The sequence below is a fragment of the Acinonyx jubatus genome, chromosome A1 (assembly GCF_027475565.1).
Source record: "Acinonyx jubatus isolate Ajub_Pintada_27869175 chromosome A1, VMU_Ajub_asm_v1.0, whole genome shotgun sequence".
NCBI lineage: Eukaryota > Metazoa > Chordata > Mammalia > Carnivora > Felidae > Acinonyx > Acinonyx jubatus.
Window position 1 is genome coordinate 129,825,629 of NC_069380.1, and position 22,426 is coordinate 129,848,054.

A 22,426-nucleotide genomic window follows, 5' to 3' on the forward strand; every position below is an offset into this window, starting at 1 on the left:
GCTTTGGCTGCCTAAAATAACATGCATACCTAGTGACAGAGTATATTTACATACATATTATATATACACACTCAGATATTCCTGTATTCTGCAGCCTTCCATACCTCAGTCATGCCCTGAGGTCTTAAAACTTCACCTTTGAGGATACCCAAGTGTGTAATATGGTGAAGGCTGTATTTTCTTGAATGCATTATAGAAATGACCTCAAACACAGGCCTGTCCTGCTGAAGGATGCTTTTAGGAAACTGACCATCACATCATTTTGTTTTGCAACAAATACTTAGGAATGGTCTTGCGTTGTTTTCCCCTAGTTACCTCTACTTGGAGGGCAGGAAGGCCCAGAATACTAGTTTTTATGCTAGAGGAATCCCTCCTCTGTACCAGCAGCATCATGCATAGCTAAAATCTCTCTGGGGAACTCTGGTATAGAGGAAGCTGTTGGTCCATCTGGAGGGGCTCTATGTTATCGCCTAATTTTTCTAGATCCTTTGCATCGTAAGTAAATATACATCCTTTAAATGTACCCATTTTATCTTTCCACCTGTCATACCCCTTTCCCATTATGAAGCTCAAATGCATAATAAGCAAATCATACTTGCTTAGTATTGAGCTGAATAGTAAGGAGTTAAAAAATAACAGTACTGTTTTTTGAAAGGGCCTAGAACACAGTAATGTTTAATGAATACGCTCAATATGTCATTTTGTCTTCCAGCCAAGTATTCATTTTTTTCCAATACTAAAAAATAATTAAAATTATTTAATTTATATTTCAAAATTACAATTTTTAACACTTGGACCCGAGGTGGAGACTTTGCAGTGGGCACTAATTTATTTCATCAGTGTGAACTTGATCATTTCTTTTGTCTTCAGTTCCTATCATGTTTGCTTCCTTTGGGCAACATTTTCTGTTTGATTTCTTTTAATTCCTTCTCTTTGTTCTCCTTGACTCCTCCTTGGGCTCTTTCTCAATTGCAATAATAATGGAGATATGAAAGATTTCTGTTCTAAGAACAGGCATAGCATTTGTAAAGGGATTTCTCCTTTGTGTCCCCTGCCTTAAGCAATGAGAACACCTGCAAAAAATTAACTTGAAACTAAATATCTTCCAGTCATATTTCTAAAGACTGAATCCAAACTCTGACTCCATTTAGAAAATCAAAATTCAAATTCTAAAAAAAATATTTAGAATTATTTTATTTAGTAAATAGCTTTCAAATAAATGAATACAAATAATCAGATAATAAGAATTCAATGCTGTCAACTTGCCTACTTTACTGTAACACAACTATTCCTTAAATATGGCTATATTTTTTTCTAAGAATTGGTTTATAATCTTGAGATTTAATAAATAAGGACTTAAGATTCTACACTAAGTACTGATAACTGACATAAGCCAATTTGATCATTCCTAATTGTTAGATATTTTTGGTAAATAGCAATAGTCTGGTTCAAAAGAGATAAGTATTATAAGTCTCTTCCCCTAATGTCTTGTTACCAGATGGAATAATACAATGAAAACAAGTCTCAGACCAAAATTTGCCCAGCTATAAATCCTAGAGAAAAAGTAGGCCAAAAAAAAAAAAAAAAAGGTGAGAAATGGAATAATATTCAGCATTATAAAGGAAGGAAATTATGACATATACAAGGTAATATAGCAGTCAAAATTATAGAGAGAGAAATTTGAATGGTGATTGCAAGGGGCTGGGTGGGGGAATGTATAATAGGGAGTTTATTTAATGTGTACGGAGTTTCAGAATGGAAAAATGTGAAAGTTCTGAAGATGGATGGTGATGATGGTGGCACAGCATTAATGTTTTTAATAACATTGAACTGTACACTTAAAAATCATTCAGGTGGTAAGTTTTGTTATGCATGTTTTACCACAACACAAAAAAATGGGGAAGAGAAAAAGGTCATTAGCACATCCTATCCTTCATACTTTAAAGAACTTAGCCAGAAAGCTTCACCCAAAGCAGAGGCAGTAACATTCTAGTTGTAGGGTTCTGTCCACCTTCTGGTAAGATCAAATAACAGACACATCCCAAAGTGTCTATCCACATCACCCAGTGGAGTTCCTATGCTTAGCGTTAGGCTATTCTAAATGCAAGGGCACAATCTCCTGGGATTAGTGAATTTGGATTACCTTTTCATGCAAGCATGGAGGTAACTGTGAAGTTTGTGGTTTTTTTGTTTGTTTGTTTTGTTTTGGCCAGTCTGTATACTTTGAAAACCACTGACAACATGAATAATCATTTCTAAGAGCTGTGTACTAATGATCAAAACTTTGGGTGTGCCTCACTTGATAAAGCTAGTCATTCTGACTAGTCTTTCAAACATCTCAGTGATATGAATGCATTTAAAAGCCATTAACTAATTGTCCTACAGTATAGATTAAAAGTAGTATGCATATTTATCACATTATTTTTCTAATTAGAGATTAATGGCCCTTAGTAGGTACTGGCTTGCCCTGTTAACTCTTTTCAAATCTTTTGTTATTAATGAAGCATTTTCTAGGCAGAAAATTTCTACCTTCCTGACAACCTCTCCAAATAGTTCATCCACCTCACCCCTTTTAATTTCCCAGCTTTCTTTTTTTTTAATTTAATATTTTATTTTTTTAAATTTACATCCAAATTAGTTAGCATATAGTGCAACAATGATTTCAGGAGTAGATTCCTTACTGTCCTTTACCCATTTAACCCATCCCCCTTCCCACAACCCCTCCAGTAACCCTCAGTTTGTTCTCCATATTTATGGGTCTCTTCTGTTTTGTCCCTCTCCCTGTTTTTATATTATTTTTGTTTCCCTTCCCTTATGTCCATCTGTTTTGTCTCTTAAAGTCCTCATATGAGTGAAGTCATATGATACTTGTTATTCTCAGACTGATTTCACTTAGCATAATACCCTCCAGTTCCATCCACGTAGTTACAAATGGCAAGATTTCATTCTTTCTGATTGCCGAGTAATACTCCATTGTGTATATATACACCGTATTTTCTTTATCCATTCATCCATAGATGGACATTTGGGCTCTTAACATACTTTGGCTATTGTTGACAGTGCTGCTATAAACATGGGGGTGCGTGTGTCCCTTCAAAACAGCACACCTGTATCCCGTGGATAAATGCCTGGTAGTGCAATTGCTGGGTCATGGGGTAGTTCTATTTTTAATTTTTTGAGGACCCTCCATACTTTTTTCCAGAGTGGCTGCACCAGCTTGCATTCCCACCAACAATGCAAAAGAGATCCTCTTTCTCCACATCCTCGCCAACATCTGTTGTTGCCTGAGTGGTTAATGTTAGCCATTCTGACAGGTGTGAGGTGGTATCTCTTGTGGTTTTGATTTGTATTTCCCTGATGATGAGTGATGTTGAGCATTTTTTCACGTGTCGGTTGGCCATCTGGATGTCTTCCTTGGAGAGTGTCTATTCATGTCTTTTGCCCATTTCTTTACTGGAATATTTGTTTTTTGGGTGTTGAGTTTGATAAGTTCTTTATAGATTTTGGATACTAACCCTTAATCTGATATGTCATTTGCAAATATCTTCTCCCATTCTGTTGGTTGCCTTTTAGTTTTGCTGATTGTTTCCTTCACTGTGCAGAATGTTTTATTTTGATGAGGTCCCAGTAGTTCATTTTTGCTTTTTTTCTCTTGCCTCCGGAGACGTGTTGAGTAAGAAATTGCTGCAGCCAAAGCCAAAGAGGTTTTTGCCTGCTTTCTCCTCGAGGATTTTGATGGCTTCCTGTCTTATGTTTAGGCATTTCATCCATTTTGAGTTTATTTTTGTGTATGGTGTAAGAAAGTGGTCCAGGTTCATTCTTCTGCATGTTTTCCCAGCACCACTTGCTGAAGAGACTGTCTTTATTCCATTGGATATTTTTCCTGCTTTGTTAAACATTAGTTGGCCATACGTTTGTGGGTCCCTTTCTGGATTCTCTATTCTGTTCCACTGATCTGAGTGTCTGTTTTTGTGCCAGTACCCTACTGTCTTGATGATTACAGCCTTGAAGTATAGCTTGAAGTCCAGGATTGTGATGCCTCCTGCTTTGGTTTTCTGTTTCAAGATCACTTTGGCTATTTGGGGTCTTTTCTGGTTCCATACAAATTTCAGGATTGTTTGTTGTAACTCTGTGAAGAATGCTGGTGTTACTTTGATAGGGATTGCATTGAATATGTAGATTGCTTTGGGTAGTATAGACATTTTAACAATATTTGTTCTTCCTATCCAGGAGCATGGAATAGTTTTCCATTTTTTTGGGTCTTCTTCCATTTCTTTCATAAGCTTTCTATAGTTTTCAGTGTATAGATTTTTCACCTCTTTGGTTAGATTTATTCCTATGTATTTTATGGGTATTGGTTCAATTGTAAATGCATTGTAAATGCAATGTAAATCGATTCCTTGATTTCATTTTCTGTTGCTTCATTGTTAGTGTATAGAAATGCAACCTATTTCTGTGCATTGATTTTATCTCCGGCCACTTTGCTGAATTCACGAATCAGTTCTCCCAGTTTTTATGTGCAATTTTTTTGGATTTTCCATATAGAGTATCATGTCATCTGCGAAGAGTGAAAGTTTGACCTCCTTCTGCGTGATTTGGATGCTTTTTATTTCTTTGTGCTGTCTGATTGCTGAGGCTAAGACTTCCAGTACTATGTTGAATAACAGTAGTGAGAGTGGACATCCCTGTCTTGTTCCTGACCTTAGGGGGAAAGCTCTCAGTTTTTCCCCAGTGAGGATGATATTAGCATTGGGTCGTTCATATATGGCTTTTATGATCTCAAGGTACGATCCTTCGATCCCTACTATCTTGAGGGTTTTTATCAAGAAAGTATGCTGTATTTTGTCAAATCTTTCTCTGCATCTGTGGTTCTTGTCCTTTCTTTTATTAATGTGATGAATCACATTTATTATTTTGTGGATATTGAACAGCCCTGCATCCCAGGTATAAATCCCACTTGGTCATGGTGAATAATTTTTTTAATGAATTTTTGGATCCAGTTGGCTAAAATCTTGTTGAGGATTTTTGCATCCATGTTCATCAGGGAAACTGGTCTATAATTCTCCTTTTAGGTGGGGTCTTTGGTTTTCAATCAAGGTAATTCTGGCTTCATAGAAAGAGTTTGGAAGTTTTCCTTCCATTTCTATTTTTTGGAACAGCTTCAAGAGAATAGGTGTTACCTCTTCCTTACATGTTTGGTAGACTTCCTCTGAAAAGCCATCTGGCCCTGGACTCTTGTTTTTTGGCAGATTTTTGATTACTAATTCGATTTCCTTACTGGTTATGGGTCTGTTCAAATTTTCTATTTCTTCCTGTTTCAGTTTTGGTAGTGTATTTGTTTCTAGGAATGTGTCCATTTCTTCCAGATTGCCCATTTTATTGGCATATAATTGTTCATAATATTCTCTGATTATCGTTTTTATTTCTTCTGTGTTGGTTGTGATCTCCCCTTTTCATTCTTGATTTTATTTATTTGGATCATTTTCTTTTTCTTTTTGATCACCCTGGCTAGTGGTTTATCAATTTTGTTAATTCTTTCAGAGAACCAGCTTCTGGTTTCATTGATCTGTTCTGTTTTTTTGGTTTTGATAGCATTAATTTCTGCTCTAATCTTTATTATTTCCTGTCTTCTGCTGGTTTGGGGTTTTACTTGGTCTTCTTTTTCCAGCTGCTTAAGGCGTAAGGTTAGGTTGTGTATTTGAGACCTTTCTTCCCTCTTTAGGAAGGCCTGGATTGCTATATACTTTCCTCTTATGACTGCCTTTGCTGTGTCCCAGAGGTTTTGGGTTGTCGTGTTATCATTTTCATTGATGTCCATGTACTTTTTAATTTCCTCTTTAACGGCTTGGTTAGCCCATTCATTCTTTAGTAGGATGTTCTTTAGTCTCCAAGTATTTGTTTCCTTTCCCAATTTTTTCTTGTGGTTGATTTCAAGTTTCATAGCATTGTGGTCTGAAAATATACACGGTATGATCTCGATCTTTTTGTACTTGTTGAGGGCTGATTTGTGTCCCAGTATGTGGTCTATTCTGGAGAACCTTCCATGTGCACTGGACAAGAATGCATATTCTGCTGCTTTAGGATGAAATGTTCTGAATATATCTGTTTTTCCATCTGGTCCGGTATGTCCTTCAAAGCCATTGTTTTCTTGTTGATTTTTTGATTAGATGATCTGTTCATTGCTGTGAGTGGGGGGTTGAAGTTTTCTACTATTATGGTATTACTATGGACGAGTTTCTTTATGTTTGTGATTAATTGATTTATATATTTAGGTTCTTCCACATTTGGTGCATAAATGTTTACAATTGTTAGGTCTTCTTGGTCTATAGACCCCTTGATTATGATATAATGCCCTTCTGCATCTCTTGATAGAGTCTTTATTTTAAAGTCTAAATTGTTTGACATAAGTATGGCTACTCTGGCTTTCTTTTGTTGACCATTAGCATGATAGATGGTTCTCCATCCCCTTATTTTCAATCTGAAGGTGTCTTTAGGTCTAAAGTGGGTCTCTTGTAAACAGCATATAGATGGATCTTGTTTTATTACCCATTGTTAGCCTATGTCTTTTGATTGGAGCATTGAGTCCATTGATGTTTAGAGTGAGTACTGAAAGATATGAAATTATTGCCATTATGATGCTTGTAGAGTTGGAGTTTCTGGTGGTGTTCTCTGGTCCTTTCTAATCTTTTGTTGCTTTTAGTATATATATGTATATATATATTTATTTCATCTTTTTTCCCCTCAGGAAGTTCCCCCTTAAAATTTCTTGCAGGGCTGGTTTAGTGTTCACAAACTCCTTTAATTTTTGTTTGGCTGGGAAACTCTCTCTCCTTCTATTTTGAACAACAGCCTTGCTGGATAAAGAATTCTTGGCTGCATATTTTTCCAATTCAGCACACTGAATATACCCCACCGCTCCTTTCTGGCCTGCCTAGTTTCTGTGGATAGGTCTGCTGCAAACCTGATCTGTCTTCCCTTGTAGGTTAGGGACTTTTTTCCTTGCTGCTTTCATGATTCTCTCCTTGCCTGAGTATTTTGTGAATTTGACTATGATATGCCTTATTGATGGTCGGTTTTTGTTGAATCTAATGGGGGTCTTCTGTGTGTCCTGCATTTTGATGTCTGTGTCTTTCCCCAGGTTAGGAAAGTTTTCCGCTATGGTTTGCTCGCATAACTCTTCTACCCCTATTTCTCTCTGTTCCTCTTCTGGGACCCCTATGAGTTTGATGTTGTTCCTTTTTAGTGAGTCACTGATTTCTCTAATTCTTAAATTGTGCTCTTTTGCCTTAATCTCCCTCTTTTTTTCTGCTTCCTTATTCTCTATAAGTTTGTCCTCTATATCGCTGATGCTCTATTCTGCCTCATCCATCCTTGCTGCCGCTGCATCCGTCTGTGATTGCAGCTGAGTTATAGCATTTTTAATTTCATTCTGGCTATTTTTAACTACTTTTACCTCTGCAAAAAGGGATTCTAATCTGTTTTTGACTCCAGCTAGTATTCTTATTACCGTGATTCTAAATTCTGGTTCAGACATCTTGCTTGTATCTGTCTTGACTAAATCCCTGGCTGTCGTTTCTTCATGCTCTTTCTTTTGGGATGAATTCCTTCATTTTGTCATTTTGAAGGGAGAAAGGGAATTAATGAAGTAGAAAAATTAAAATAAAAACAAATTAAAATTTAAAAAATATTAAAATTAAAAATTAAAAACACACACACACATAAAAATCGAATAGATGATGCTAGATCCTAGGTGTGTTTTGGTCTGGGTGTTGAAAGTTTTTTGACAGATGAGAGGGAAAAAAAAAAGGAGGGGAGAGAAAAGAAAAGGAAATTGTTTGAGAATTTGAAAAAATGAATACACTGAAGTAGACTAAAATGAGATGATGGGGGTAAAATAGAATTTGAAATAATATACGCAAAAGTAAAGAATATAGTAGAAAAAAATTAAAGAAAAATATTTTTAATAAAAATTAAAAATAAATATGAATTTTTTAGTTTTCTGTATTTACGAAAAAAGAAAAGAAATGAAAAAGAGAAAAGTTAAAAAAAAGAAAAGAAAAGAAAGAAATAATTTGAAAATTTGAAAGAGTGAATATACTGAAGTAGACTAAAATAAAATGATAGGAGTAAGATAGAATTTGAAAAAATTTACACAAAAGTAAAAAATATAGTAGTAAAAATTAAAGACAGATATTTTTCATAAAAATTGAAAATAAAAATGAATTTTTTCTCTTTCTTTTGCGGCTTCTCGTTCCCCACGTTCAGCTTGTCGTGCCACATACCTGCTGAATTCTGTGGTTCAGGTTGTGCACGTTGTTTTGTTAATCCTCCAATCAGTTTTCTAGGTGTGTAGGATGGTTTAGTGTTGGTCTGACTGTATTTCATGGACGCGAGACACACAAAAAGCTTCCATGCTGTTCCATCATCTTGGCTCCTCCCTAATTTCCCAGCTTTCTTATTTTCCCCTGCAGGCTGATCTTTAAGTGTTTTAGTGAAGAGCCTCTATATTAAACCCAGTCTTATGTTCCTCCTCATACTATTTTCTTCTCCCCTGCAGTGGCACTGAGACACTGAGAAAAGAGCCTGATTTCCCTTCTTTGTGGGAGAAATAAGAAAATGTTGTAAATAGCTCATGTAAAAATATTCATTATAATTTACAATATCCCAATGTCCTAGGAGAATGTGCCCTAGTGCTTGGAGGGTCCTTTGTTGTCGAGTTCTGTAAGATGTGAAAGGTTAGAGCTAGAATTAAATTGCTCTGTAGAAGAAAAATCGAGAAGCAGAGACAAATTCCTGAGGAAGACAGGGCTAGCAGGGGCACCTGGGTGGCTCAGTTGGTTAACTCTCTGACTTCCACTCAGGTCATGATCTCACACTTCGTGAGTTCGAGCCCCACAGCTCTGTGCTGAGAGCTCAGAGCCAGGAGCCTGCTTGGATTCTGTGTCTCCCTCTCTCTGCCCCTCCCCTGCTCACACTCTGTCTTTCTCAATTAAAAATTTTAAAAAAGGGGGGGGAGGGGCTAGAAGCACAGAAACCAGGGTTTCTAACCTAAGCCCAGTGAGATGTGAGGGCAGTAAGAGGAGTCCAGTGACAGTGTGGCCAGAAGCAGAGAATTGGGAACGGACAGCAAAGTGAGATTTTGAAAGAGACGTGGGGGTTGGGGGGGGCCGTGTGATCCTGTTGGGATCCACAAAACTACAAGGATTGCAATATGCTTGGTGAGGTTGGATTTCTTGTGGAAAAAGAGCAAAGAGCTGACTAAGAAGAAGATGGACAGCTGACCCCTGGGTTATGTAAAGATGCATAAGATGCCTTAGAATTCAGCTCTTTGTCTGAAGGATTGGGATTTGTAACATCATGTAGGACTATGGAAAAGATAGAGCCATGTTTGCATATACCAGGGATAATGCAATCCCTGATACCTTCATACTAACTACAGGAGCAGACACACAATGAATCAATAACAGGAGGAGTCTAGATTTACCAAAAAGCAGTAAACACACATGGTTGCTACATAACATTCTTCCCTTAGTCATTTTTTCAAGTAAACATTTAAAAGCATTTGGTACCTTAAAAATTTATTCCATTTTTTGTATTTTTCTTTTGCTCCCCAATTCTGTCTCTTCAGTCTATCATACCAAAAGTACACAGCAGAAATAGGGAAGAAACATACCAAGAAGAAAGAAAATAAGAAGACACAAGGGCGGCCAGAAATGTAAAATACGTGCTAATAGCCAGGAGAACAGTCACAGCTTGGAGAGTGTTGTTTCAAATCACAGTCAGTACCCACTTATGATTCAAGATTTCCAAACTGAGCTCTTGATTAGTATTTAGCACTGCCTGATTTAATAGTCACCAAATTGGAGGGATACATGGAAAGCACATTACCAAATTTCACAGGGCTCAGAAATAAAAACATATAATAGAATCAAGATTTTTGAGATTTTGGTGCAGGTGCATCACAAAACAAAAGCAGTGTGATGATCACAAGCTCCAGTGATGTGGAGACCTGTCTTGTGAGCTCGAGAACCACATTTCCATCTGCCTGCTTGCCCGTACTTCTTGGACATCTTTAGGGGCAATCTTAGGTTTCATATATCCAAAGTGATCCTCTTTCTTTGTAAAACATGTTTCTCTTACAGTATTCTACATTTATTTTGAATACAACTACCATCTAGCCAGTTATGCAAATAAGAACTATAGTGCAGTCATCATAGGCACCAACTTGGCCTTTTGTGACAATTTCACCTCAAGATCGCTCAGATAGGAAAGTTACTCTATTTCTTCCATAATGCCAACACTTCTTCCCAAGATTAGCACAATAGCCCCTATTGGTCTTAGTGAATCTATTCCTAACTCCCTCCAATTCATTCTCTACACTGTTGACAGGATGATACTTTCAAAACATGGGTCTGACACATTCATGCAGCTGCTTGAACTCTTTAACGGATTCTCACTGCTTTGGAAATAAAGAACAAAATATTTACCGTAGCCATGAGGCTCTGCAAGATCTAGCCATTTTTTATCTTGCTAGCTGCATTTTATATTACACTTTTGCTCTGGCTCTGTGTCAGCCCCCAAGGGCTTCTTTCCAGTTTCTTGAACTGACAATTCATGGTTCATCTACAGAGCCTTTATATACTCTTTCCTTCTTCCAGAATGCTTTTAATTTCCCATTTCACCAAATTGCCCACTATTTTTTTTGCACATTTACTTTAATCATCATTTTCTCAAAGGAGCCTCCCTGAGCTCCCAGAGTTGGTCAAATCCTTCAGGTATATTCTCTCCTACTACCTTATCAATGCCTCATGTAGCATTTATCTTTTTAATTTCCTTTTACTCGTGTGATTGTTTCCTAAACTAGGCCAAAACTTTCAGAAGAGTAGAAACCATTCTTGTCATATTGACCGTTGGAGTCCCGTAGTATTTGACATAGTAGATGCCTATTAAATACCTGTTTAATGAAAAGATAAAAGTTGATAGAGGTAAATGTACAATTGTACATTCTGTTCCAAAACCTTAATGAATAAAAAGAATTGGATTTGAGTTTACAACAAACCTCTTATTAACAAAGAAGATGGCCATAACCTTTGACTACCCTGAAGAGCATTCACTGTACTCCCACACTATGTCTGCAGCAACATGCCTTTGTACTGGCTGCTCCCGGAGTGCTCGTGTCCTCAGGTAGACACATGGCTTACCTTTTTCTCTTTCATACCTGCTCAGATAGCACTGCCTCAGTCAGAGTCCCAACAGGAAGCTGGGAAGTACTTCCTTGGAAGTACATACATGGAAACAGGATACTTCAAGGGAAGTTTATGAATTGTAACCTCACCACCGCCCTCAGAAACGTTTTGTTTCTTTCACTGCTTTACTTTTCTCCCTCGCACGTTTGGCTTTGTAACATTCTGTGGACTTTATTTATTTATTTGTTGTCTTTCCTTAGGCAAATGTAAGCTCCACAGGAGAAAGATTTCGTTTTGTTCACTGCTGTATCTTCCCGCTATAAATGGACACATGAAAGATTATCAGGAAAAATCTCCTGAATGAATGAATGCACTAAGTCCTGGGTTCTCTATTTTTAAGAGGGGCATCAAATATTAGAGAAGAGCTCCAGGATGGTGAAGTATCTGGCCTGCGTGTACCATAAATAGCTGAAGAGCTTGATCACACTTAACCTAAAAGTGAAATGGCAATGGATTGCCTTCAGATCTGTAAAGAGCTAACCTTTAAAGGTTAAAACAGACATTCTATTAATATGTTCCATCAGAGGACAGAATTAAGGGCAGTGGACAAAATGTTTTTAATCAAGAAGCTTTCAGGATAATATAATAAAGAATATTTGATTAGTTAGATCTGCCCACTAATAAGACAAGGAAAATTTTGCTTTGTTCAAAAGTAAATTGCTCATCATTGGAAAAGCCCTAACAGAACGAAATGGCTATCTTCCAGAATATTATGGAAGAAATTGCTGAATTGAATGGAAAGTTTAACTAAATTTCCCATTGCAATGTACCAAATACACATTTTGGTTGAACAACAAAAGTTTATGTCAATATTTGGCCAAAGTCAAGGCCAAAACTGAAAATTACCATCATAGATTGAGTTCTTGAGGGCCTGAATAAAGCTGAAATTTTATTTCAAAATATTACTGTGGGGAGCCTGGATGGCTCATTCAGTTGAGTGTCCAAACTTTGGCTCAGGTCTTGGTCGCATGGTACTTGGGTTCAAGCCGTGCATCGAGCTCTGAGCCTCGTGCCTGCTTTGGGATCTGTGTCTCCCTCCCTCTCTGCCCCTCTCCTGTTGGTGCTCTGTCTCTGTCTCTCTCTCAAAAATAAATAAACATTAAAAAAAATAAAATTGAACTGCAATGTTGTAATTAAATTTTATCATTTAAAAAGCCTCATATTATAGTCATGAATCATCACTTAGCACCACAGCTGCTAGGTGCTCATTACACTTGTGATTCTGAATGCTCATCTTCACATGAGCTTGGTGGCAATGCAAGATAGATCTCAGCTAGCTCTGTCAGTGCAATATACTGACCTTTTTGTTATTAATCTTTCCTTCCTCTCTGACAGGAACCAACCAAGGTTATCCATTCTTAAGTCTCCTAACCTATGCCTTGTTAATGCTCTGGACCCAGAGATTCTTGGATGCACTTTCACCAACAACCCCAACAATGAAGTCTCATTCCCTGACTGAATAAAATGTGTCCTGAGGGCAATTGTGTTAACCTTTTGTTTTCTTTCTTTCATGTACTTGTTGCTTTACAGGATCACTTAGGAGAATTTTTTTTTTATTTCATTAAACTTTGGATATAGTAACATATCAAAATAGAAGGTAATTGGTTTTCAAAATAAAGAAGATGTCTATGTCACCAGAAATGACCCTCGAGTCAGCGTTTGGCTTTGTGGCCCTCCAAAGACCAAGGCCGAAGCTAAGGCCAGGGAGGACTTTGTGCCATAGCTAACAACTCTCGCTGTAGGTGGACAGACACCTCAGAAGTAGAATCTGCCTTATGACTCTGATAGGATAAGGCAGGGCTAAACGAGCATCGGTATTCAGGGGTCTTCTGGTCCTAAAATTCTATGATTTTGTTATTTTATAGATCAGGAAACTGAGGTTCATGCAGATTAAGTGGTTTGGCCTGAAACAGCACAGATAGTGAATGAACCAGGCTTGGGTCTTGCATCACAGTGGCATTCATTCTGTTCCATGGTGCATATTCCAAAGGATAAAACTGTTAAATATCTAATTAAATTGCCCAATTTCATGTAGGCACTGTGTGTAGAATGCTGCTCTCTAGGTAATACTCTAAGAGTAAGTCTCTAAAACCATAACCTTTAAAAAAAAATATTTTTTAACGTGTATTTGTCTTTGAGAGAGAGACAGAGCGTGGGCAGGGGAGTGGCAGAGAGAGAAGGAGACACAGAGTCTGAAGCAGGCTCCAGGGTCCGAGCTGTCAGTTCAGAGCTCACCATGGGGCTCAAATCTACAAACCGTGAGATCATGACCTGAGCCGGAGTCAGATAGTCAGACAGTTGGACACTTAACTCAGAGGAGTTGGATACTTAACCAACTGAGCTACCCACGCACCCCACCTCCTTTTTTTTTTTTTTTTTTTTTTTTTAAGAATTACTGACTTGGCCATCTTTCCTTCAAATGAAACTTGTGAAAAGAGTACAAACTTGTCCGTCCTTCATTAAAGGATAGAAGTGACAGCCACTCTGAATACTAACAGTTTATGAGACCGTTAGGTATATGACATGATATGCACCAGTGTAAATGATGCTCTTTTGGTAAATTTGTGAATTTCATGTTCTCACTGTCTAAGACCATAACCTTAAATATCAGGATAGCCTCTGGGTTGGGCCTTTTTCAGGGAAAGCAATAGTATCTGGTCCATTCAGACCCACTGCTGCCAGAGTGAGCTAGAATAAAGACTGTCATAATATTTAAATGGTTATATTTACTTGAGTTACTTTGGCAAGGAAGCACGTATGAATCACAATTCTTTTTTTTTTTTCTTTTTCTCTCCTCTCCCTTTTTCATACTCCGTGATAAATAACCATTGTTTTTGCAAACCAGTTTCATTTAAATTCTGAAACCAAACGACTAACATTTGAAATGGGTCCCCTAACAACATTTGAAGATGGAAGGGATGTGTAACCTTTTTGAAACTAGTAACAATCTCGGGGCGCCTGGTGGCGCAGTCGGTTAAGCGTCTGACTTCAGCCAAGTCACGATCTTGCGGTCCGTGAGTTCGAGCCCTGCGTCAGGCTCTGGGCTGATGGCTCGGAGCCTGGAGCCTGTTTCCGATTCTGTGTCTCCCTCTGTCTCTGCCCCTCCCCCGTTCACACTCTGTCTCTCTCTGTCCCAAAAAAAATAAATAAAAACGTTGAAAAAAAATTAAAAAAAACCAAAAACTAGTAATATTCTCAATTTTGATCAATGAATTGGTTTCAATAAATGTACTGATGGAAAGACTACTTTTAGATATTCACTTAGAAAAGACAATGCAGGTGAGGGGCAGACTGATTAGGAAGTTATCTCAATAACCTGGAAGGAGCCACCACCTAAGAGTTAGTGTTTAAAACTTGTACCCTGGACAGGTAGGCTAGCAATTACTGCTCAGTCCACCTAATGATTATTGTAGTAGCCCTCTAAAGAATAAATTGTTCCTACTGAAAAATTACCTATTTAAATGCTTTTGTTGTTTACAAGACACTGTCACATTTGATAATGACAACTGGATTAAGACATAGCATTTAAGAGAAATCAGTTTAATAGTTAAGTAATCTTGGAAATAAAGTTATGTGATTTGCACAAGATCATGTAGCTCATAAATCAAGAACCCAAGTTTTTTTTGGTATTTTCACAACATCATACTTTCCTTTGAAAGAAAGTTTTTCCCATTAGGTGTTTAAAAAATTCAGGACTGAACATAATTTATTCATTCTATATTTATGGTAAATATATATCACATATTTTAATTGGTATGTATAACTATGTTATATATAATTATAACTTATTATAATAATGTTAATAAGCTCCTGATTTAGTGTCACTGGAGTGTTTTCAATAGAATCACATTTCATTCCAATAGTAATAAAATCCATTTTTTAAAAGTATCTACTCTTGAGAGAGAGAATGCAGGTGGTATAGGGGTAGAGAGAGAGGGGGTCCGAGGACCCGAAGCAAGATCCAGGCACTGTGCTGACAGCAGGGAGCTCCCAGTGCTGGGCTTAGACTCCCAAACTGTGAGTTCATGACCTGAACTGAAGTCGGACACTCAACCAACTGAGCCACCCATGCACTCCATAGTAAAATACAAATTAGTGTGTATTTAGTAATGGCAAATAAAAATCAGATTTATTCAGCTTTTTCAGATTTCATTTGGCCTCAGTTCCATTTTCAATGGGTCCATTTAGTCTTACATGTCCTGAAGAGAGAGAGTTAAAAGTAAAAATGCATAACCACTTTTCCTGAGGGTTTTTCCTTCTCCATGTGTGTTATCTACAAAACTCTAGGAGCTTTGCCCTCTTTAATAATTTTGGTCTTAGTTGCTTAACTTTTCTTCTGCAGGTACAATGCAGATACTTAGGGATTACTTTGCCATTGTCTTTCTGGCCTCGTTGTATCCTTGCCCAATCTGGGACCCATGTATTCACCAGCAGTTCTTTTATGAAACATTAATTCCTTTTACCTTTGTCTTTGGGCCCTGCTCACTTTTCCAAGTCTAGGCCTCCTCTGAATCATATCATTGTACTGTCTTTGTTTTTCTTCCTGAGATGCTGAACATTTTGGAGGGAGTCTAAAAACCTGCATATAGACTTTTACCAACATTCCGGCTTCAGCCTGTGTCTTTTTCTGATGTCCAGTAATCTCTTATTCTGTGCTCCATTAATGACACAGTCACCACTTAAAATAGACACTTTTTGTTTTGAGAATTTGCCCACCTAAATATCCGTTTCTATATTCTGATAACAGTACCCAATATTCCTTTGGCGGATTATGCCTCTTCCACTTTCAACTTTTGTGATCTGAGTAAGGAGGCTAATTCCTCTCAAAACTCCTATCCCAACACATCCACACATGAGATTTATGGGTGAGAAAATAACATCCAATTGGTGAAGTTGTTGGTTATGTCCTTCTAGTCACAGTGATTGATGGGAATGGGCATGCTGTCCAATTCTGTATACTGAGTATCAGTTCTAGAACTTTGCTGCAACTATTGAGAAAGAGGCATTCTTCTGCTGCACTTGCTAAACTGCTTGAATTTCAGCCTGGAACTCCTGGTGGCCAATTATGCCACCACATAGACTGATCCTGCCTAAAATAAAGTCAACACAGAGAAAAATAAGGTCGAAAGATTGAGATATCCTGCTGATGGCATCATTTGAGCACTTAGATCCAAATATGCATAAAACTATCGTAGACTTATTCCTATGAAGTAATGACTGTTTTCCTTGAGTCAACTTGAATTTGCTTTCATGTCATTTCACTGAAATGAGTCCTAACTAGAGTATTGTTCCACAGGAACTGTTTTCTTGAAAATTGTCAATAATAATAACAGCTGGTATTTGTTGAATCCTTACTATGTTAGATGTCATTTTAAGCTCTTGACATAGACAAAATCATTAACACTTCATAATAACTCCGAATTATTTCCTACTTACAGACTAAGAAATTAAGGCAAAGAGAGATGAAGAAACTTGCCCTAAGGTTTTATAAATGTAAGTGGCATTCAAACCCAGGCATTATGGTCTTACAGTCCAACACCTAAACTCTATTGCCTTGTGCGTCATCAAACCCAGTTACCTTTTCTTATCCCCCTTAACCTCTTTGCTGTATTCAGCACTATCCACTTGTGCTTCATACTCTCGTGGAAAGCCTTTGCTTTCCACAACATGGTTTTCTTATGGCTCTTTCCAGTCCTTCTAACAGGAACTTCTTTAATTCTTTTTCTGCCATGCCTCCTAAATGTAGAATTTTCCTAAGGCTTCTCTATTCTTCCCTTGGAGGTCTTACAACTTTGAGTATCATTTCCATGAAAATTATGCCATTAACTCAAGCTTTTATTTCTAACTGCCTACTGTCTCCACATCACCTAAATGTCTGCTTAGGTCTCAAGTGGCATGAGTTGCAGCATGCATTATTGGGTTTCTAGGAATAATTTATAATAATTTAATCTTGGTTGGAAATTATAACTGAAGCCAGATGTTAGAAAACTCAACTCTCAGATAATGCAAAGCCTATTGACACAGATACTTTGAGATGGCTTCCTACTCAGCTAGCCATTCTATCTGGTTGGATGACAGGAATTGTTAGTAAATTTTGAGATACCAATTATCTAATAGTTAAAATAAATTAGCACTTATCTGGGTCTTACATCATGACATTGTTATCTGTCATTTTACAAAAAAAAATGAAAGATCTTCTATGAAGTATTGACAATCATACTCTTCGTTTGTAACTTGGAGATGATGAATACTTGTTAAGATGTTTATTGTAGAAAGTTTCACCTCAGGTTGTAAACTGGTAGAGAGGTTGTTTATAGTTCACCAAATTTGTACACATTAACTCCTCTCTAGGGTTCTGGTTTTCAACCTTGGTCATACATTGGAGTCACTGGAGGTCTCTTCGCAGGAGATTCTGATTGAATTGTAGGAGGGTGACAACTGACATGGGTAGTTTGACCAGTTCTTCAAGAGATTCCAAGGTGCTGTCACGGTCGAGAAGCATCATTTTGAGGGTTCAGTTTTTAGGCTGCTATGGATCACCAGTTGAATTTTAACTTCTAACATAATAGGTTTTAGTGCTAAAATTTTAACTGGGCATCCTGGTTTTATTTGCCAAATTTGTCAACCCTGTCATTTCTCTGACTATATTCTGTGGCTTCGTCGGAAATAAGAGGCTAAATTACATGCTTTATTCAGTGTTAAGACTTTCTGTTTTGTCTTTCTTCTTTCAGTACTGTTGGCAATAAACTTAATCTTTCTAAAAAATTTATTTCTATTAAAAAAAAAAAGAACACTGGCTTCTGCTTCCATGAGCTGCCCACATTTTTCTTTGTGGCTTCCATATTGTTTTCTTTAGCCCCACAAGACTCTGACTACAGCTGGAGAAGGTTTTCTGCTTCAAAAGGATCATGTGATTAGCTTGGGCCTACCTGGAAAATCTAGGATAATCTCTTTATTGGAATTCGTAACTCTAATTACATCTGCAAAGTCCATTTTGCTATGTAATGTAACATATTCAGAGGTTCCAGGGATTAGGATGTGGACATCTTTTAGGGGCCACTGTGCCTACCACGGTTGTCTTGGGTGTAATTTTCACTTTTCTAGCACACCCCCACCTCACCCCTTTTTTGTAATAGAGCACACCCTCCAGCTGTTTTCTGAGAAAGAATGTCTGAAAAGAATATTTAAAATTTCGCATAACTGAAATCTTTTTTCATCCTCATGTTATTGATCTCTAGGTTAGAAATAATTTTCTCTCAGAATTTATCATTTATGTTTCTGTCAAAAAGTCCAATGTCATTTAATTTCTGAATCATAATAAATGATCGATTTTTTTTTCCTCCCTGGAACCCATTAAATTCTTCTCTCTGACACATGTGCTTTGAAATTTCACAAGAACATACCTTAATATAGATTATTTTTATCCACTGAGCTGAAAGCTTGTGTCCTATTGCCCTTCAGTTATGAGGACTGTTGTCTTGGTTTTCCTCAACAATTCTTTTTCTTCTATTTATTGTATTCACTCTTAGGTATTTGACCTTGCCTCGTCTAATTGCCCTGGATAAAACGTGCAGTACAAAGTTGAAAAGAAGTAGCAAGAGAGGACCTATTTGTCTTATTCCTGATCTTAGGTATAAGTATCAATTCTCTCACCATTAAGTATGATCTTAACTTTGGTTTTTTTATAGATGTCTTTTATCAGGTTGAAGAACTTCAGTTAGTTGAATGTTTTTATCATGAAAAAGCGTTAGATTTTATCATGTGCTTTTTCTTCATCTATTGAGATGATCCTGTGGTCTTTACCCTCTATTCTATCTAAGAGTACAACTTCAGGAAACCAACTTTGCATTCCTTAGATAAATCCCTGTTGATCATGTCATAAAATGTTGTTTCTCTTTTTTTTTTGTATGAAAAAAAAGTTTATGGTCCCAATGAATAAATTATTTTGACTATATAAAACACATAAATCAACATACAGAAAATGCCCTCTGAGGTACCTTTTGAAATTTGTACCTTTGTGTATAATACCTATTCAAAATATAAATTAAGAAAACTCTAATGTAAGTTTTGTTTTTAATTAATTTATTTTTTAAATTTACATCCAAGTTAGTTAGCATATAGTGCACAGATTTCAGGAGTAGATGCATTAATGCCCCTTACCCATTTAGCCTATCCCCCCCCCACACTCCTTCCAGTAACCCTGTTTGTTCTCCATATTTAAAAGTCTCTTATGTTTTTGTCCCCCTCCTTGTTTTTATATTCTTCTTGCTTCCCTTCCCTCATGTTCATCTGTTTTGTATCTTAAAGTCCTCATAAGAGTGAAATCATATGATACTTGTCTTTCTCTAATTTTGCTTAGCATAATACCCTCTGGTTCCATCCATGTAGTTGCAAATGGCAAGATTTCATTCTTTTTGATTGCCGAGTAATGCTCCATTGTGTGTGTGTGTGTGTGTGTGTGTGTGTGTGTGTGTGTGTGTATCACTTCTTCTTTATCTATGAATCCATCGATGGACATTTGGGCTCTTACCATACTTTGGCTATTGTTGATAGTGCTGCTATAAACATTGGTGCATGTGTCCCTTTGAAACAGCACACCTGTATCCCTGGGATATCTTTGTATCTCCTGCCACTTTGCTGAATTCATGGATCAGTTCTAGCAGTTTTTTTGGTGGAATCTTTTGGGTTTTCCATATAGAGTATCATGTCATTTGCGAAGAGTGAATGTTTGACCTCCTCCTGGCTGATTTGGATGCCTTTTATTTCTTTGTGTTGTCTGATTGCAGAGGCTAAGACTTCCAATTCTGTGTTGACTAACAGTAGTGAGAGTGGACATCCCTGTCTTGTTCGTGACCTTAAGGGGAAAGCTCTTAGTTTTTGCCCAGTGAGGATGATATTAGCTTTTGGTCTTTCACGTATGGCTTTTACGATCTCGAGATTTTTATCAAGAAAGGATGCCGTATTTTGTCCAATGCTTTCTCTGCATCTGTTGAGAGGATCGTGTGGTTCTTGTCCTTTCTTTCACTGATGTGATGTAAAATGTTTCTTCTGTATTGCATTTGGTTTGCCCGTTTTTGGTTGTGGATTTTCTATTAATATTCATAAGGTATATTAGTCTGCAGTTTTCTGTACTCCTTGATGTCTTTAGTTTTTGTTAATGGTTTCATTGGATTTTCAGGTGGGAAATCATTACAATGCAACCGTAGTCTTGGACAAGAATCCATCTCAGCCTCTTCAAGCAAATGGAAATTTCTGCATCTAGCAGAGAAAGCTGTATAGTTTTTAGACGTTCCTCTCCGTAAAACTTCCTTTCCCTTCCTCAAACCAACTAATAAAACTTGGCCTTTTATGTTCTGAAACTTAGGTATCATCTTCTGATGATCTGTTCTCATTGTTCTGATGTACTGCTGAAAAGTCAACATTTACTGCAAAAGACCCCCCTCTCTGAATAAGCACTTTTGATTTACCTCTGGTTATCCACTCACTTACACCAACTGTGATTGGTCAAGAGCGAAGTCAAGAACACTTCAGTGATTAATCTCAATTGAACAAAAGTGGAACCGAAGGCACAAGAAGTAATAGGCCCTGATCAGAAGTCAGACCTCCAGGAGGGACAAGGTGAGGCCAAGATTGAACAAGGCACGGGAAACTTCAGTTGCTCCGGTAGGGGATGGCGAGAGAGAGTTAAGTTCGCCCCGGTCTCCCCTAGCGGGGCATTGCTGGCGCGGCTCCGGTCTGCACGTGGTCAGGTCAGGGTGGGGCGCAGCCCACACCCGGCCTGCGGGGGCGGGACCCACGGAGGTAAGGGAGCAGGGCGATCCGCGGTGCCGAGCGCGCGGGCGCCGAGACCGAGGTGAGCTCGAGCGCTTTCCGCGGGGTTTGGCTCCTGTCGCTTCCCGTCTCCCAGACCCGGCTTCGCGGCCGCCGGAGCCGCCGGGCGGCGAGTGCTCAGAGCCCGGCTGCGAGTGGCCTGGCGCGCCGGGAGGGGGCGCGGAGCGGGCGGCTCCCGGAAGCGGACGCAGGTAAGGGCCGGCGGCTCCGGGCCCCGGAGGGCGCGCCTCGCCCAGAGGGTCCGGCCTTCACCGGCCCTGAGCGGCCGCGGCTGCTCGGGCCGCTGCTCCTCCCCGAGCTAGGACTGCTGGAGGGCTGGCCTGGCCTGGCCGCGCCGCCCCCCGCCCCCCGCCCCGGGCCTCAGGTGATGTGGCCACGGTGGTTTAACTTTCGCACTTGAGGCTCTCCGTGGAGTCCTCGGGGCGCGACCGGAGACGGGGTGGAATTACACCGGGTCTGGAAACGTGAGCCAGGACGGTGAGCATCGGGCCGGGGTAGTGGGGGGGGGGGGGGGAGCAGGGATCCGGCGGATGGCGGGGAGTGGGGGGTGGGCGACTGGGTGGACTGTTGGCTGCCCTCCAGGTCAGAGTTGAGGAACTGAGTCCTCCTGGGGAGAGTCGGCACACACCCCCTTCCGTGGCCCGTTGCCTCTGCACAGAGCCACTTTCTTTTGTCTGGTCCTTTTTGGTATTGGCCTTTCAGCTGCTTTTGTTGCAGCCTTGGATCCAGAGTGTACAGAATTTGCTCGGCAGAGGTTAGAAGGAAGCTTTGTGCAGCAGCGGGGCGAGGTGGGCAGAGGGTTGTTGGGGGGATGTTGTTATTAGTGCCATAATTAGCGTGCATTAACACGTATTTATCACCGTGACCTTTTCCAGATAGTACTCAATACTTTTGTAGCATCTAATAGTTTGGCTGGACCCAAGACATTATTCATTAGCTAACTTCAAAGAAACGTTGTGTGGACAGGTTACTATTAAATTGCCCCATTTTATAGGCCAGGCACCTCAGGCACCCACGCCCAAACCTGATGATAAAACTAAGCAGTCAGCCCTTGAGGAAGAACTTGTCTGGCTGAGAGTTATCCTCGGTCCAGTCAGTCACTCAACCTCGCACAAAATGTAGGGCCCACAGTGCTCATCTGACACATTGTATTTTTGTTAAGTCATTAATTACGGAAACCTTTTGCTAAAAATAGAACTGAGCCCTTTTCTGACTCTGGGAATAGCACCCATAAAAATCATTTTAGTACATCAGAATCATTTTGTTACCAGAGCCCAAGTTCAGGGCCACCTAGGTGCCTTCGGACTTCAGCTCAGGTCGTGATCTCCTGTCTGTGAGTTCAAGCCCCC

The 22,426-nt window shown here is 38.9% G+C and overlaps 2 protein-coding genes across 5 annotated transcripts in view; both read left to right on the plus strand.

The window, feature by feature from the left end:
• LOC128315301 (C-type natriuretic peptide-like) overlaps positions 1–21,379 on the plus strand; it is a 58,220-nt gene extending 36,841 nt beyond the window's left edge. The window contains exons 2-3 of the mRNA XM_053221449.1: positions 20,956–21,099; positions 21,154–21,379. Coding sequence (XP_053077424.1) covers positions 20,956–21,099; positions 21,154–21,379 — 370 coding nt within the window. The remainder of the gene's footprint in view (positions 1–20,955; positions 21,100–21,153) is intronic.
• RNF180 (ring finger protein 180) overlaps positions 21,033–22,426 on the plus strand; it is a 205,970-nt gene continuing 204,576 nt past the window's right edge. For 2 of the 4 annotated variants that reach the window (XM_027041134.2, XM_053223386.1), the window contains exon 1: positions 21,033–21,268. The gene's annotated coding sequence lies outside the window, so the exon portion shown is untranslated. The other 2 variants (XM_027041142.2, XM_027041148.2) reach the window with 1 other exon arrangement.